At 42.7% G+C, this 16,814-nt stretch overlaps 2 protein-coding genes across 3 annotated transcripts in view; one reads left to right on the top strand and one right to left on the bottom strand.

Annotated features, from left to right (window-relative positions):
* Positions 1-6,853, top strand: part of TMEM165 (transmembrane protein 165) — a 22,271-nt gene extending 15,418 nt beyond the window's left edge. The window contains exons 4-6 of the mRNA XM_015406121.1: positions 1,425-1,607; positions 4,295-4,400; positions 5,253-6,853. Coding sequence (XP_015261607.1) covers positions 1,425-1,607; positions 4,295-4,400; positions 5,253-5,329 — 366 coding nt within the window. The 3' untranslated portion in view covers positions 5,330-6,853. The remainder of the gene's footprint in view (positions 1-1,424; positions 1,608-4,294; positions 4,401-5,252) is intronic.
* A 7,358-nt stretch (positions 6,854-14,211) lies between these two features.
* Positions 14,212-16,814, bottom strand: part of CLOCK (clock circadian regulator) — a 39,027-nt gene continuing 36,424 nt past the window's right edge. For both annotated transcript variants that reach the window (XM_015406119.1, XM_015406120.1), the window contains one exon: positions 14,212-14,803. In XM_015406119.1, coding sequence (XP_015261605.1) covers positions 14,618-14,803 — 186 coding nt within the window. In that variant the 3' untranslated portion in view covers positions 14,212-14,617. The remainder of the gene's footprint in view (positions 14,804-16,814) is intronic.

Raw genomic sequence — 16,814 nt, 5'->3', positions numbered from 1 at the left:
CTTTTCCCTGCTTCCTTCTCTCCTTCCCCGCACACCTACCAACCCCCCATCTTCAGCTATATTTATTAATCGTTTATACCCACTTTTTTCCATAGTGGAGGCTTAAAGCAACTTACATTGTTCTTAATTTTATCCTCACAACAACCCTGCAAGGTAGGTTAGTCTGAGAATGTATAACTGGGCCAAGGTCACCCAGTGAGCTTCCATGTCAGAGTAGGGATCTGAACCTGGGTCTTCAGAACATAGTCTGGCATTCTAACCACTGCACCAAAGCAGCCTGCATGAGGTGGTTGCTGTTGAACGATGGCTGCGGTCACATGGAGCAGTAGCCACGCTAGGGCGACAGAAGATAGGCGGATTTTACGGGCGCAATCTCACCGCCACATCTGGGAAGAGTAGCGCTCCCGTGGCGAACCCGAGGCTTCCCTCCGAAGATGCGCGGTTAAAAACTAGTACCTCGGAGGTACTAGTTTCCGGGAACCGCGGGGCAAAGGCAGGCGTCTGATCGCGTTTCCGGTGGCATCCGACGCCCGCCCATGCCCCATTGCGAAAAGGCTTTCCCCCTCCCCCCCGAAGTCTCCAGGGATGCGCACAAGCACCCAACGGGGCATGCGCATACTTCAGGTTAAAAAACCCCACAACCCCGTTTGCCGTGCCACGCTGCTTCTTTGGCGCATCGTGTGATCGGCACCTCCCCCCTAACCACGGGACCTCGACAGGATCGCGAGGGGACGCCTGATTGCGCTGTCGCACGTTATTTCGCTGCGGGGCCTCCCCCCCGCAATATCCGGCCCGTGTGACCGGGGCCTATAACAAGCAGCCAGTCCTGGGGAGTCAGGCAGTCATGTGGAAGCCAGTTGCCTGGTGGTTGCTGCTGGCCCTGGCCCTGATGAGTTCTTGCTCAAAGGCCAAAACAGTCCTGAAAAGGGTCCTGCACCCCGCCCCTGCTTTTTACTGTCAGAAACCAAGATTTGAAGGATGGCAGTATTGTTGCAGCTTGGCGATGGCCGCTGAGAGCATTTATTTCTTAAAGCTATAGGTGCTGCTTCTGTTACTTAGAGAGCTTTTAACAGCCCAGTTTATTTTATTTTTTTTAAAGAGTTCAGGTTTGTCTGCTTTTCTCAGGTTTGTGGAACTGTCTTGGCTGTTTATGGCTCCAGTCTCTGGATTTAAGTATTCACAGATCTGGCTATGTTACAAATTAGATATATTGATGTGTGGTGCCTACTAGGAGGAAAGGATAGATGCAGGTGGGTATCCGTGTTGGTCTGAAGCAGTAGAACAACATTTGAGTCCAGTGGTACCTTTAAGACCAAGAAAGTTTGATTCCAGATATAAGCTTTTGTGTGCAAGCACACTTCTTCAGATACAGTGAAGGAAAGGATGTTGGTTTTAACACTCTGGCCTCTGCCTTTTCTTTCTAGCTCCAGAGAACAAAGTTGTTGAATGGGCCCAGTGATGTGGAAACGGGAGCAGGCCCCACCTTGCCTCAGAAGAAATGGCTGCATTTTATTTCTCCAATTTTTGTGCAAGCTTTCACTTTAACCTTCTTAGCAGAATGGGGAGACCGCTCTCAACTAACTACAATAGTTCTGGCAGCAAGAGAGGTAAGTGAAACGTGTAAGAAATGCATGTATTCAAAGAAGAAAAGTGTCAAGGTCCAATTCACAGTTAAATTGCCTAAACGTAGGAAGTACCGTCTGCAGGTGCCACCTTGCAGATGAGCAGAATTCACAGCTACCCGTGCGCATGCCTTCTCCGTTATTGCCCCCACCTTATGGAATGGCCTGCCTGAGGAGGTCAGGAAGACTCCCACCCTGCAGGCTTTCTGCAAACTCTGCAAAACTGAATTATTCAAGAGAAGACGAGGAGTTAGTTTTATACCTGCTCTTCACTACCTGAAGAAATCTTGGAGCGGCTTACAATCGCCTTCCCTTCCTCTCCCCACAATAGTCATCTTGTAAGGGAGGTGGGGCTGAGAGAGCTCTGAGAGAACTGGGACGGGCCCCCAAGAACACCCAGCAGGCTTCATGTGAAGGAGGCGTGGGGAATCAAACCCAGTCCTCCAGATTACAGTCCACTGCTCTTAACCACTACATCAAGCTGGCTCTTTATAAAGAGGGCTTTTTTAATACCGTTAATAGAGCTGTACTTAATGAAATGTTTCAGAAAAATGTTTTGGTAAAGGGTATCTATAATCCTTACAGTCTGTTGCTGCTATTTATTTTATTTTTTTTTACATTATTCTGCTTGTCACAATAATACTTATGCTTTGTTTAAGCTCTGTTCAGATTTCTACTTGGCTCCAGATTTCTGCTGTCCAAATCCTATTGCATTTTTATTGAACGTCCCATCCTGTTTATTGTATTGATATACTCTGTGTAATTTGCCTTAAGTCCCAGTGAGCCAGTTTGGTGTAGGGGGTAAGTGCGTGGACTCTAATCTGGGAGAACCAGGTTTGACTCCCCACTCCTCCACTTGCACCTGGCTGGATGACCTTGGGTCAGTCACAAGCTCTGGCACAGCTGTTCTTGAAAAAGAGCCGTTTCTGTCAAGAGTTCTCTCAGCCCCACCTACCTCGCAGGGTGTCTGTTGTGGGGAGGGGAAGGGACTCCTTTGGGTAGTGAAGGGCGGGGTATAAATCCAATCTCCTCCTCCCAGTGAGACAGGCTGACTATAAATAATGTAAGTCAGACAAAAAATGGAGTCTGAACGGGCCCTGTTGGCTCTCTTGTGCCTGGGTTGCTATTGAGTCCACTTTTAAATGCTCTGCTGCAGCACATGTTTGGTAGGATATAAAGTCTGCCTCCAGGCTTCAGGCAAATAAGATGCAGCTGCAAGAGCGTGGCTGCCTTTAGCAGTCATCGAAACTGGGGTGGGCAGGACGGAAGACTCTTCAAAAGGGTCCCAGGTGCCGTTAGGGTAGCGGTTAGAAGTAACAGACTTGATGATACGAAGCAGGTCTGGGGAGTGCCTGCGTGGGAGACCTGTGTGTGCAGCCTTCTTCCGTGAAGGAAGAAATGTGGGAGACACAATAAATCAGTTGTAAAGGGTGCCTCTGCGTTGTCTCTTGAATGAATATAGTCAAAGAGAAGCCTAAGGCACTGCAGCGCCACACCTGCAGAGGAGTATATTTATGCAGGAGTTGTAGCAGTTTAGTTTGAATTCCAGGAAGTCAAGTGGCCATCATGCACGGAAGGCATTCCAGTGCAACTTGGGAGTCCATTCTACCCCTTCTCTTGAGTAAACTATAGGAGACAGGGTTGCGTAGCCCACTGTATACATACAGATTCCGTAACTTTACCTTTCCTTGGAACTTGTTTTACTGCCTCGCATTCCATACAGTTTTTTACATGTTCAAATTATTTTTAGGTTGAGCACATAGCTGTCTCCCTGCCAGAAAGCTGCCACTATTTTTTGGCATGCAGTGGATGCTGGGGAAACTGAATTCCGATCTCTGAGGGTTGCTTCTGATCTCGTAACTACTAAAATGCACCCACAGAAGTTCACCATGGTAGTTCTGACAAATGCACATACCACCCTTTCTGTATTGCGTTTCCGGGAATACCAAAGGAATCTGCATTATCCGACATGGAAAGAGCCTTTCTTTAATCCTGGGTTTGTAAACCCTTGCTCTAGATTACAGCCGTTCTCGAAAAATCTGCAACGTATCCAGAGGCCTGTAGGTGACTGTAGCAGCATTTGTTGGCTGCAGCTACCTGCGGGAGAGCCCTCTTCCAGTCCCCTCTGCACTGCCGTGCACAAACGCTCGCTCGCTTGTTTATTCTGCGGAATACGGGAGTTTGGGGGTTTTGTTCCTCTCTGATTTTGCAAGAAGCCTAATGCAGAGTTGGTTGAAAGGGTAGTCTCAGATGACTCACCTGTCAATTCAGACAGGTGTTGTTAGTGTCACCTGGAGGCTTCTGAACACGTGGTGGCTAGTCCAGATCGCTTTCCAAACTAGATCCTAGTAATCAGTGAAACCCTAACACAGTGCTTCCATTCTGTTGTTAAACTGTGTTGCAAAAAAAAATTGGTTATGTCCCGTTACCTCCCTGGTACTCTCACCCCTCCCTAAAACTGTTGCACTCTCTTGCTTTCCTACGAAGAGGTAGCTGCCCAGTGAGAGCACCTTCTGATCAGTCCTAACTTTTGCTGTGGTTGGCGATATGCTCTACGTGTTAGTTTTGCCTGTTCATGTCTTCTGAAAGTATTAATATCCCTCTCCACAAGAAACTGCTTTTGAGGTCTGTAGCTTTCACACAGAACTGAATATTGATGTATATTTGCACAGGATCCCTATGGTGTGGCAGTTGGTGGGACATTTGGACATAGTTTATGCACTGGTCTAGCAGTGATTGGAGGAAGAATGATAGCACAAAAAATCTCTGTTCGGACTGGTAAGTGTAGGAGGGCAGCTTGGCTAATTGTTGCAACCATTATGAACAGTGCAAGTCACTAAACTTTAGAGACCAGCTTGCTTAGGCTAAAGTCTTCCTTGTGACATGTCTCTTTGATAAATGGGAACGTGTAATATATGGGTCAGGAACTGGATAACAAAGGGGGGTAAAAGCTATTGGGGGGGGACTCTGCGTGTATACTCAAGAATGCATACATCTGTGCATACTTGAGTTTACACATGCACAAGCTGGGACTAACATGCAGCCTGCCTGCTGCTAGTATCATCATACTTAAGTTGGTTCCCTGCCCCTCCAGGAGAATTCTTGCAATCTGACTAGAATCTAATCTGATGATTGCAAGAGTGGCATGGTAGTCATTTGAACAGATCTGTACATTTTGTTTTCTCATGTGAGGCTCCGTGATAATTGCACGAGAATGGAGCCACATGGGCAGTATCATGCTGCTCCATTAATGTAGTATCACAGCTTAGCTCTAAACTGAAGAGGTAGCCAGCCTGGTCTCCCAAAGGCAGACATCAAGGGGTTGTATCCAGATTTTAACAGTTGATCTACTTGTGAATAAGCACACCGTCATTTGTGGGGCTTCTTGCCTCTGGACATGATTGGTGCCATTGGTTTTATTGGAGTTGCCTGTCTCATGGCAGCCAAGATGGTGGAGGAATAAAGAGAAGAATTTGGCAAGATGCTGCAAAAACTCAGAAAGTTGCTTGTAGACGGCCAACAGGCACAATAAACGTCGTAGAAGGGATTTCAAGGAAGCTCCAGAATGGGACTAGAATCCTGACACTTACTGTTATGAGGATCTAACAACCTTCTTTTCCTCTCTTGCAGTGACAATCATAGGAGGAATTGTTTTCTTAGCATTTGCATTCTCTGCACTATTTATAAGCCCAGATGCTGGTTTTTAAAGAGATGTTTTCCCATTTCCTTGGAAGAATGAGGACTAGGAGCAACAAACCTGTCCTTTGTCTTCTGTATATAATGTACAGCTGTAGTGAAATGAGCACTGAAGATGAGATGCTGCAACTCCTATAGTAACAATTTGGGACACACTGAATATACCGTGATGGGAAATCCCCACATATCTATATATACTTTTTTTTACACGGGATGCTCATACAGTGTGTTCTGCCTCAAGCAAACTGAGGTCCACCTCTTGAAATACTACTGGGATTGCTACTCCCATCTCTTCACCACCACTGATCGTCATTCTGGATGGATGAATTGCTGCTGTTGTGTGACTAGCACTTAATGCCTTACAGACTGTCCAGTGTAAAGTATTGGAGAGAACTCTTTGCCAAGCACATGATTCCACAATCAAACATCAGAACTGTGAGCTAGTCATGTGACTAACAGTCAAGAATTGGTGGCTTGAAACCGACTTGGGGGTGCTGGGAGAGAATCAGGATATTTTACTATGGAGTATACTGATTTGGAATATAATGCTTTCAACATGTAGTCCATCTAGTTGTTTACTCGATCCAAACCTGTTTTATATTATGATCCCCCCAAATGATCTGCATTTCAAAATTAAAGTATCTCACTATGTTCCTCATCTTTTTAGTAACTGAAAAATGTAACGTGGAAAAAATAAATACATTAGATGTAACTGACTGAATTTAGGTAAAAATATGATTAGAAGTAAATTATTGCCATTCAGTTTGTTTTCTTATCTGTTAATTCCCAATGACTTGGGGAAATAATATTTGTGTCTTAATTAGATGTAGACTCTCCCTGTATGTCTTGCTCAGCCAGTGCTATAATTGACTTTTGCGTTTGTTGAGTAGTTTGAATAATCTGACCTTATGTTCCTTACTCTTGATTTCAAACTCGGCTGTTAAGACTTTGCTGCAGTAACTTGGTACTCAACTAGTTTACAGTATAAGTATCAGCTATGGAACTTTAAGGAATGGATCGGTGGTTTGAGATGACAAATCTTTCCCAAAGCAATTCAACAGGCTCTTAAATTTGGTAATGGTTTAAAGCACACCATCTTACAACTGCCAAGTAAGAGATGAAATTAAGTAGCCAAAGAGCACACATCATGTTACTGTAAATGATAGTCCATGATGGAAAAAGATTACTTGAAAAATAAACTCATTTATGATTTGTTTGTTTCCATAGTGGCTCTTAAAGCAACAGCTACCATGGGAGTAGCTTCTTTATTCAATCACTATTGTAAGTACCTGACACTAAGCATGGGGGGGGGGGTACTTAGAGATGGGTCCTGAGGTGAGAACATATTACATAATGTCACCTCTCCCTGTCCGGAAGTGTAGTTAACTACTGGAGCAGTTAGGGACTCATATGGAGTTCTTTTATCATTCTGCTTTGGTTTTCAGCCATATCTGCTCCCATAGCACTTTACCCCTGGAATAATGGAAACTGTTATAAGTAAAATAATTGTTGGGCATCTGAGGGTATAGTGGTTTCTCTTGTAGAAAAAAAGATTGCTTATCCCTGCTTGATTTGTGGTGTTCCTCACTGATGGGAAATGGCTGTGCCCAGCAACGAAATGGGTGGCAGAAAGACAGTCTTACCAAATTGAACTGACACCATTGAACTATAGTGTGACTTAATGGCAACCCTTAAGTGTATGAAAATAGACATTGTGGAACTGTTGTAATATTCTGCAATGCATTGGGGAAATGCCAGAGTAAAATAGGTGACAAGTCCTGACAAGATGGCATTCCAAGACCTGTAGCATATGGCTGTGTACGCCAGGGAGAAAGCAGGGAAAACATGAACTGCTACTTGACCCTCCTTACCTGTGATACTGTATCCAAGTGCCACTCTTAATCTGCAGATAAAAATAATAAAACTGGGTAATGGGGAGGCACTATTCAACTCTGCCAGCAACTAAGAAACCTTCCATTGTTCCTGGAACCAACTGTCAGCACTCCCAGAAGTAGTGTCGGAGGAAGAAATGCAGTACGTCACTAAAACAAATTAAAGAAACAAAATCCTTGGTACTTATATTTTACATAATTGCACTCAAGCCACTTGAAGAGTCAACTTTTTTTTTTTTGGTTGAGAAGCAAGGTAACATGTTTCTGACAGTTCAGTGGCTCTCAAAAACACGAACTCTGAAGAAATGGGTATAGCAGTAGGTACCAGTAAAGTAACAGAATTCACCGGTTAGTTTAAAACCGAAAACCATATCCTTTCCTTTTGCCATGCTAGTGCAATCTGACAGATGCATAGTACTGCTGTGCAAAAGTAACCAATACCTACCTTTTAATAGGCTGTAATATTCCTGATGTGCAGATAGGAAATGGAGAGCAAGATGGTTACCTGTGACCAACCTAAGATGATAGTTTAATGGGTGATTTGAATTACTATCACATAGCTGAAAATAATTAGTAATGAGCAGCTTTTAAGCTTTCTCAGGGGGTTCAAGGAAAATTAAAAAGGGCTCCTTAAAGACTAAAGACATTAGTGTGCACTAGAGATGTAAAATTTCCGGAAATTTTGAAGCTCGGAAAAAACCCGGTTTTTTTCGGGAAAAAACGGAAATTTTCGGAAAAATTGAAAAAATGCTACATTAGCATTTCTTTTGTCTTTTCTAGATTGAAAGTCATTCTGTTACTTTAGGAACATAAAATATGACTATGGACATTTTTATTTGGCATGAAATTATCACAACTAGCATATTAAAAATATAGTGTATCCAAACAATTATTACAAACAGAATACCCACCCACATGCAAAAACAAAACTGAAACCTTTTTATTTTCTTCTGACAATAGCACCTTCTAAAGGAAGAAATGCATCTTGTTCTTGCATTGGAGAGTTCAGTTTGTAACTAGGACTTGCTTGTCCTCAGTGCACAGAAATTAGATCAATCTGATACCATGTATATATATTTTAGAAATGATTTGGAAAATATTTGAACACCTTGTCTTAAAATATTTTATTTATCATGTTAAAATAAAATGTTCCATAATCATTTTTTTCTTTTTTCAATTTTTCCAATTTTTCGGAAAAAAACCCAAAAATCTTCAGGAAAAAAACCGGGGTTTTTCCGGGCCTTCACATCTCTAGTGTGCACATATCTGAGGAAGTGGGCTGTGACTTAAGAAAGCTCATACTGAAATGTTAGTCTTCAGAGTCTCACTGGACTCTTATTTTTCTCAATCAGGTCACTTACCAGCTTCCCTGTGTTTTGACCAATATACTGAACAAGAGGCGGGACCCGTGATACTCGCGGGGGGAGGTATTCCCCGTGGCTCCCGGGTGGCTCGCCTGCTGAAGCAGCAGGAGCTCCACACAGAGGACGCGGCAGTGGCTGCAGGTGAGCCCAGCAGGCGGTCCGTTGGGCTCGCCAGGATCTTCCCCCCTGCAAAGGCTGCAGCTAGCCACCAGCCCTCCAAGGTTCCCCCCCGCAGCCACGAGCAGCAAAGGCGGCAAGCCCTGTGCGGCTGTTCTCCCTCCCCCACTGCCGCCACCAGCAGCGACGGCAATGGCCCCCCCGGCAATAGCCACGGCTCCCAGCCGCCAGCTGCCAAGGCTTCTCTTCCCGCGCAGTCAGCAGCCACAGTTCTTGTTGGTAAGTGCTTTCTCTGCGCATGCGGAGGGTCAGACTCTTTTACTTTTGGGGGGATTTAAATATCCCCCGTATACTTTTTTCAACTTTTTAGATTTTTCTGCACATCTGGGGATTGCCTCAAATGTGCAGGAAAATCTCCCTGCCCCCCAGGTGCCCCTGATGTGCGGATTTAGATATCCGCACGCTGGGAATTAGATATATAGATGTGTACCTTATGTGTACTCTAGAGTCCTCATGGTGCAATGGCATTCTGAGAAAAGAGAAATGGGTTGTGTTCAGTCAAACCCTGTTGATGCATTTGAATCCTCATCTGTTTACCAGGTCAGAAAACTCCATACTGAATTAACAGTCCTGTTACCATTAATGTAGTTTTAAAAATGTGAAAGTGCTGGAGATGTAGCCGCCACCATTTGGTTTCAGGAACTGAGAAGTACACGAAGAAGAAAAAAATGCTGGTGTACGAAAAGCCAGCAACTGCCATGCAGGTCACAGCTGGAAACAGTTTCCAAGTACATTTGGACACAGGAGGAGCCTTCACTGAGGGCACTCCTGAACAAGTTTTTGGGAGTGATGAACACTGAATCAGAGACAGTTCTAATCTTTGCTGGTCTGGATCATATCACACTGTGATGGGGGAGGGATACAGTAGCATCAAACACACACACACACCCCCGGCACTTAGTTGCTAGTGCCATACAGGTCAATACACAAACCCAGAAACATGGGCAGGATCTTAAAAGCTACACAAAGCAGAAATTTCAAATGTTATCTTTATTCAATGAAAAACTGACACTTGATAATGGTCACATGAACACTAGGGAACCGTATCTACATTTTCCTGAAGTCAGATAATGAAAGTTGAACAGGTTTTTTTTTCCTACATATACAAATCTAATGCCAAATTTTAAAAATGCAAAACCAAGACAATGTGAAGTCAACACTGAAAAGTATCCAATTAGACAATTTAAAAAATAAATACTCCTTTTACTTTTAAGAATAAAAAACACTTTCAAAGCAGCTGTATCTTTAAGAACATCTTCCCCCAAAAGTCTTCCATAAATTTTGATTGTCTACTAGTGCAGCACCTGTCAGAGCTGGGATCTGTATATCAGGCAACACAGTTATTTTGTTCATACACAGTGTTTTGTTTGCTTTGTGTGTGTGTATGTGTGTTACTAGTAGGTACAACATCTTTGCACAATATAAGCCCATCATGCTTCTAAACAATACCTATGCAGATGAGAAAGCTTGAAGCATAGCAAACAGACTTAAAGTACTTGTTTATTAAAAGACAGAGGAATGTAGTGTTAAAATATATATACTGACAAACTACCCAGCTTTGTGAACAACCAAATTTTTAAGATCTCTCAAACCTTGTCTCACGTACTGTGAATTTTTACCATTCGACCTCAGTTCTTCCCAAAAGTCTCCCTGCTTCTTGGAGGGAGGGTTTTTCCTCCCTTTTAAATCCAATCTTCTCCCTTCCCATCATATTTCAATGATCAACTTCCAATGGAGACAACTGGAGGTTAACACACACATGCTGAAATTACATGACACCATGACATTAAACACACACACACACACACAAATTGGTGTTACCTCTAGAATTACTAACTATTCTATAGTTATGACTGAAACAGTCTACTAAAGGCCACATCTGTAAACCCTCTACACATTTTAATCCTAAGGACCACTTAGAATCATTTAAAAGGCTCTAACGAGCCTCCTGTTGATATCTCTCTGACAATTGTGCAATATTTTTTTAAAAATCAGCTCTTAAAAAACCCTTAGTTGTACATTTATCCATTCCCTACAAAGCCGACCTATTTTCAGTGTCCACACAATCTTGGAATCACAGCCTCCAAGAATTACCAGAACCAGAAACATTTTCCAGCAATGCCTCTTTTAGGCAATATTCTGATACCTTTGGGATCCCCTCATGCCTAAAGTAATGAACTGCATTTCAAATAAGATCGCCCCCCCCCTCAATAAAGTGCTTAAAGTTTGCACACATCCTTTCTCTTTTGCTCATTCAGTAAGCTACTCAAATATGATGGGAGGATGACCGCCTAAGAAGGGTAAGAGCATGGCACTTCAGAGCAACAAACAGCCTTGACTTGCCAGTTTTTGTGGCTACTCTCTTGGCTAAACCAGTGGGTTGGTGGCATAAACAGATCCCTCTTACCAGAGTGCTTTAAAAGCAGCGTTTCCTAATAGTCTCAAAAATGGGGTTGCCCTGCCTAACAGTAACCCCAGCAGCAATGAAGCTGGTGGAGTTACTCTTCAGCATCTTGCTGAATTGGGATCTACTGTCTAGATGGTGTTGATGGTTGGCAGTAGGCAGGTGGCCTGCAGAAGGTGGTGAAGCACTGGAGCCATGGCCGCAGGAAGTAAACGTCTAGATAAAAATAATGGAAGGCATATGGAGAACGCTGACTATACTCTCTTTAATATGCGTACAAATATAGTATATATACATATTAAATATAATATAAAAATATCTATACAATTTCCTCTAACATTCCCAAAGGCTCGTCTTTGAGTGTTCTCCCCCCCCCACACACACTCTTCCCCCAACTTAGGCAAACCTAAATCTTATTTCTTTCGCTTCAGTAGCACTTCATCAGACTTTTTTTCTTTTTGCTTTAGCACTAGTGCATTACCACGACATTCACTCACAGATCACCAGTCTCCACATTCTAACCCGTGTAGAGACATTTTGGCCATATTAAGTTCCAGACGGTGGAGCATTCCCTCCTTATAACTACGGGGACAAACAACAGCCTTGCAAAAGCAGCAGCTTTCATCCTGAGAGCCGGAGCTCAGGTCTTCCTCCTGGTTTAGAGGAAACTGACATTCAACAGAACCCAACAGCCCTCTCTTAAGAGCACCATGTCTTAGTAGCTAACAACAGCAGAGGCAGGGCATCAGTGCCAACACAAATTCTGGGCTCCTTCAATTAAGTTTGCTCAAGGTGTAGTAGAATTCCCCCCCCCCCAATCACTGCTCCTCCACCGTTATCTGCTAAAGACTATGGAAAGCACTTGGTAACTTTCATCCTCTTAGGCTAGGGAAGGATTTGACATTAAAAAATGCCCTGGAGCCTCCTATGTAATCCTCACATTTACTGGGGGCTCCACTGATGCCAAACAAGTAATCACCTGTCCAGTGATTGTGCTTTGCCTTTTCACTAACAACAGATTCCAGTGCTTTGCCCTTCTGTAAGTACTATTGAAGCTTTCCCAGCATTCTCATTTAGTGCTTTTTAAAAAAATTGCGAACAGCTTAAAGCCCAAGAAGACAACCTCTTCTAAATAATCTACTTAAAGCATGGACCTTCATTTGACACAGCCTAATTTTGGACTACAAACAGGAGAGAGGCCTGACAAGACAATCTGCCATTCTTTTACTACAATATACGCTTCTCATTTATTTGCATTGAGAATAGCTCGGAATGCCACGACGTCCCTTTAATGGACGCAGTCAGGTGGTTTCCAAGACAGGTTTCTCTGTCCTTGCTAAAAGGGAATGAACTAGTCCAATTCTTTGGTTGATTCCTTATAATTTTGCCTCTTTTCACTGCGGTTCTGCTAATAGTCTGTTAGTTGTAATGGGGAAGGGTAGGGAACACGGAAAGGTAGGGTGTTAGCTTCAAAATCACTGCTGCTATCACTTGCTACATGGTGTTGCTTTTGATGTAGGCTTTGTTTACCCAGAATTACAATCTTAGCATCCCACCACACTTTGGTTATATTAATAAAGCTCCTCTATAATACTCCTCAATTCAGACATTCCCTGCTGATAACCAGTCCCCCCCCCCCCCATCTTGCTACCCAATCTATTTTGTATTAACACATGTTTTGCTCTGCAGATGTGGTTCTTTTAAAACTAGTACCATAAGATCTACTCGCTGTATATTTTTAAAAAGTGTACAGAATTTCTGTTGGAACTTTTTATTATCTTTAAAGTGAATTTACCATCTGAAGTCTTAGTTTAACTATCCCTTTTGAAAGCCGAAGTGCTGTTGATCTCTTATATTTTCCATGAAATTTCAGTCACAAAGGAATTATACTAACTGCTATTCATGTCTGTACTGACATTAGGAGGACTGCATTTCTTATCAGGCAGCTACTGCAAAAAGAAAACACTTAAATGATGCATGCCCCAGGGTTAGTGGTTAAAAGAGTGTCGATGTTTTCAAAACACTTCAGATCTCAATTAATATAATTTTCAAAATACTTGTATATACAAATATAGTAGAGAAATATGAAGCATGCTTTGTTAACGATGTTCTAAGACTTCAAAAATGGCCACAGATTCAACAGAATGTAATTTGAGATGTTTAACATTATCACCTGAATCAAAACCAAGGCACTATGGGTATTTTTGTTTTGTTTTGTTTCAAACGACCCTGAATAATTTCTCACTAAATGACGGTCAAAATTTGCAAAGGAGAATAAAAAGATTCCAACATATTCCGAGAAGTTGCATTTCTCACCACAGAGAAAGTTAAAAAGTGCCTATAATTATTAAATTCAAATATATTTTGTGCAAATTACTCCTATATTTGAGACATTCTTGAAAACCTCTTTTATATTTTTAAACCTTATTGTTACATAAATATTTCCAACTATGAATTATATCAAAAGATAACTTTGGGGAGTAAAATTCCGAACCATCCACAATATAGCAGTGCAAATTCCTATTTTTCCCTCAACGGAAAAAAAAAATGAATATCTATGAAATTACAAATGATTTTTAAGAAACTGAATGCCTTGAACTCTGATGCATAACCACTCATAGTTCAAAGTGTTTCATCAATAATATAACTCCAAAATTTCCACAAACCAGCACACTATATTACCTCATTGAACAAACTCTGACATCACAGATAAAGCACAGACAGGAGACTTGTGCCCACATTACAGGTGAGAATAAATGATGGAGCCTGTCATAGAAGACAAATAGGTAAAAACAGATGAAAATTGTAGCTTGAGCAATTGTGTGAAAATTTAGGGAAAAACATATTTCAGTTCCATGCATCATATAAAATATTCCGCTCTTGCCTTTTATCCAGACATATACACAGTATTTTACAGCGTCTGTACAATGAAAATTTTGATTCCACACAATATTTTGAAAATATTTACTGTCCCATAATATGAAAAAAATTGTCTTTCGGAGCATAATTGCAGGCGTTCTAAAACAACAGACAAACAAACTGCTGTAGCGACAGCATGTCCATTGTAACACTTAATCTGAGAGAACTGCTAAAAAAAACATCAAGATATTTAAGTGCCCTATTCAGTCCACTGAGTGTTTTGAGACTTGATCTGGACAAGTGAACACGTGACAGTACACGCCTTTGAAGGGAAAACAAAACACAAAAGCTGGAGCAACCAGATCCCTGGCAAAGGGAGCCAAGGCCTCGTCCCCATCACCTTTTTGCTGATCTGTACCAAAGGTACCTTTCAGCAGCATCTCACATTCTTTCCTCAGCAGACACATTCCAAGCATTTAGAAGAATATTCAATACTGCTCTTGGCAAAGTCTGCAGTCTTCTCTCTCCCGTCACCAGTGCAACTACTATGTGTGAGCAGCCTCTCCCTCTTCGTTTGCCTTTGGAAGCGGCAGAGCCTCCACACTACTGGGGCTGAACTTTGGAAGGCTCAGTCATGCTGTCAGTTCTGTGCCGTGAAAGCTGCTGCGGTTGCTGCTGCTGGGACTGATGCTGCTGGTGGTGCGATGGCGTAAAAGTGCTTTGTTGCAGCGGGAAAGCGGCGGAGAGAATGAGCTGAGTTGACTGGTTTCCGTGGAGCAACCGGGATGTCTAAAAGCACACAAATCAGAGATGGTGAGGCGTCTGAGAGAATAGTGCCATCGTCTGCCACTGACCGGTTCACTTCGTGATCTCAGGGGAGAAGAATAGGGTACAAAGGTCTAAACAAATCAGTATTCTCATTTCGCTGGCCTCAGAAAGGAGTATCATACTGCTAAGCAGCTTGATTGAGCTTACTGGCTTCCAGTTCTGCCTCTGATTGGTAGGGAAATGAGAACTAGGCAATAACAACCGTGATATAATTCTGAAAAGTTATAGTTTTCATTTACTATTTTTCATTTACCAATCCCGTGATCCCTCTGGCTACTTTAACTGATAGGGTGCAGCTTTATTTCTTATGCACACCCTTTAAATCATGCCTTACGACAGTAGTTCTCAAACTGGGTTCTTCTCCAGGAGCATTTGTGGAAGAGGCAGTCAGGAGAGAGGAATCAAAACTACCCAAACCTTGCCTTGGGCATGAGCAAAAGACTCTGGAGAGGTGCCATAACAATCTCCTAAATAAATAAAGGGGGTTGGCCACAGAATTACTTTCAAAAGTGAATCTCAGAAGTCCCAGAGCAAGCAGTTGCTTCAGAAAAGATGGTGGTGGTCACAAGGGCTATTAACCTACCTTGGTAACAAGGAGAAGTGGCTGCTAACATATTCAGATGGATTAGTTGTTGATCCTGCCACAGTCAGGACCAATTAGAGGAAGCCGCACGAAGGCCACCTGGCCCAGGCCTCAAGCTCAAATGGGTCTTCAAATTTAGACCTCTGTTAATTTAAGCCCTGCAGTACCCCACTGCTTACCACATTCCGCTGTGAAAACTGCCCATTTATACTCACTCTGTTTCCTTTTAATTAACCAATAAGACTTGTCCTCTTATGCTATGACTGCTGAGCTCACTTAGGAGCCTTTGATGAAGAACTTTATCAAAAACTTTCTGGAAGTCTAGGTAAACAACATCTACTGAGTCACCCTTGTTCACATGTTTGTTCACCCATCAAAGAACTCTAAAAGGTTAGTGAGACAAGATCTTCCCTTAAAGAATCCATGTTGATTCTTCCTCAATAGCTTTTGTTCATCAGTGTGCCTACTTAATTCTGTCTTTAATAATGGATCCCACCAACTTGCCCAGCACTGACATTAGACTGACTGGCCTGTAATTTCTCGGATCTCTTCTGGAACCTTTTTAAAGATGGGGGTTACATTAGCTACCTTCCAGACCTTGGGAACAGAGGCAGATTTCAATGATAGACTGCATATTTTTGTCAGGAGATCCACAAGTTCACATTTATTTTAGAACTCTTGGAACTATGCCTTCCGGGCCTGGTGATCTGTCAGTTTTTAATTTGTCCATCAGTCATAGGACCTCCTCTCTCGTCACCTCAATCTGACTCAAGTCTTTTGACACCCATCCTGAAATTGGCAGTTCCACAGTGAAGACGGAGGCAAAAAATGCATTCAGCTTCTCTGCCATTTCCCTATCATCCTTTAGTACTCCTTTTACTCCTTGGTCATCTAAGGGCTTCACTGCCTCCCTGGCTGGGTTTCTGCTTCTAATGTATTTGGAAAAAAATGTATTGTTGGTCTTCATGTTTTTTGCAATATGTTCCTCATAGTCCCTTTCTGCTGTCTGATCACCGACTTTTATTTTATTTGCTAAAACCTGTGCTCCCTTTTATTTACCTCACTCGGAGTAGCCTTCCATCACTTAAAGGAATCCTTCTTAACTCTGACTGCTTCATTACTTTGTTCGTTAACCACACAGACCTTTTTTATACCCATTTGTACCTTTCTTAACCTGCAGTGGAGCTGCGGTGGCTCAAGTGGTTAAGATGCTGAACTGCAGGCTGTGGAAAGTCAGTAGTTCAGCAGTTCGAGACCCGAGTGTGCCGCAAGACGGAGTGAGCTCCCGTCTCTAGTTTCAGCTCCTGCCAACCTAGCAGTTCGAAAGCAAGAAATTGCAAGTAGATAAACAGGTACCACTTCGGTGGGAAGGTAACAGCGTTCCGTGCG

Source organism: Gekko japonicus, unplaced genomic scaffold (assembly GCF_001447785.1).
Source record: "Gekko japonicus isolate JY-2015 unplaced genomic scaffold, Gekko_japonicus_V1.1 scaffold896, whole genome shotgun sequence".
In the NCBI taxonomy this organism is placed as follows: Eukaryota; Metazoa; Chordata; class Lepidosauria; order Squamata; family Gekkonidae; genus Gekko; species Gekko japonicus.
Note: the sequence above shows the minus strand (reverse complement) of the source record. Positions and strands in the feature narration are given on the sequence as shown.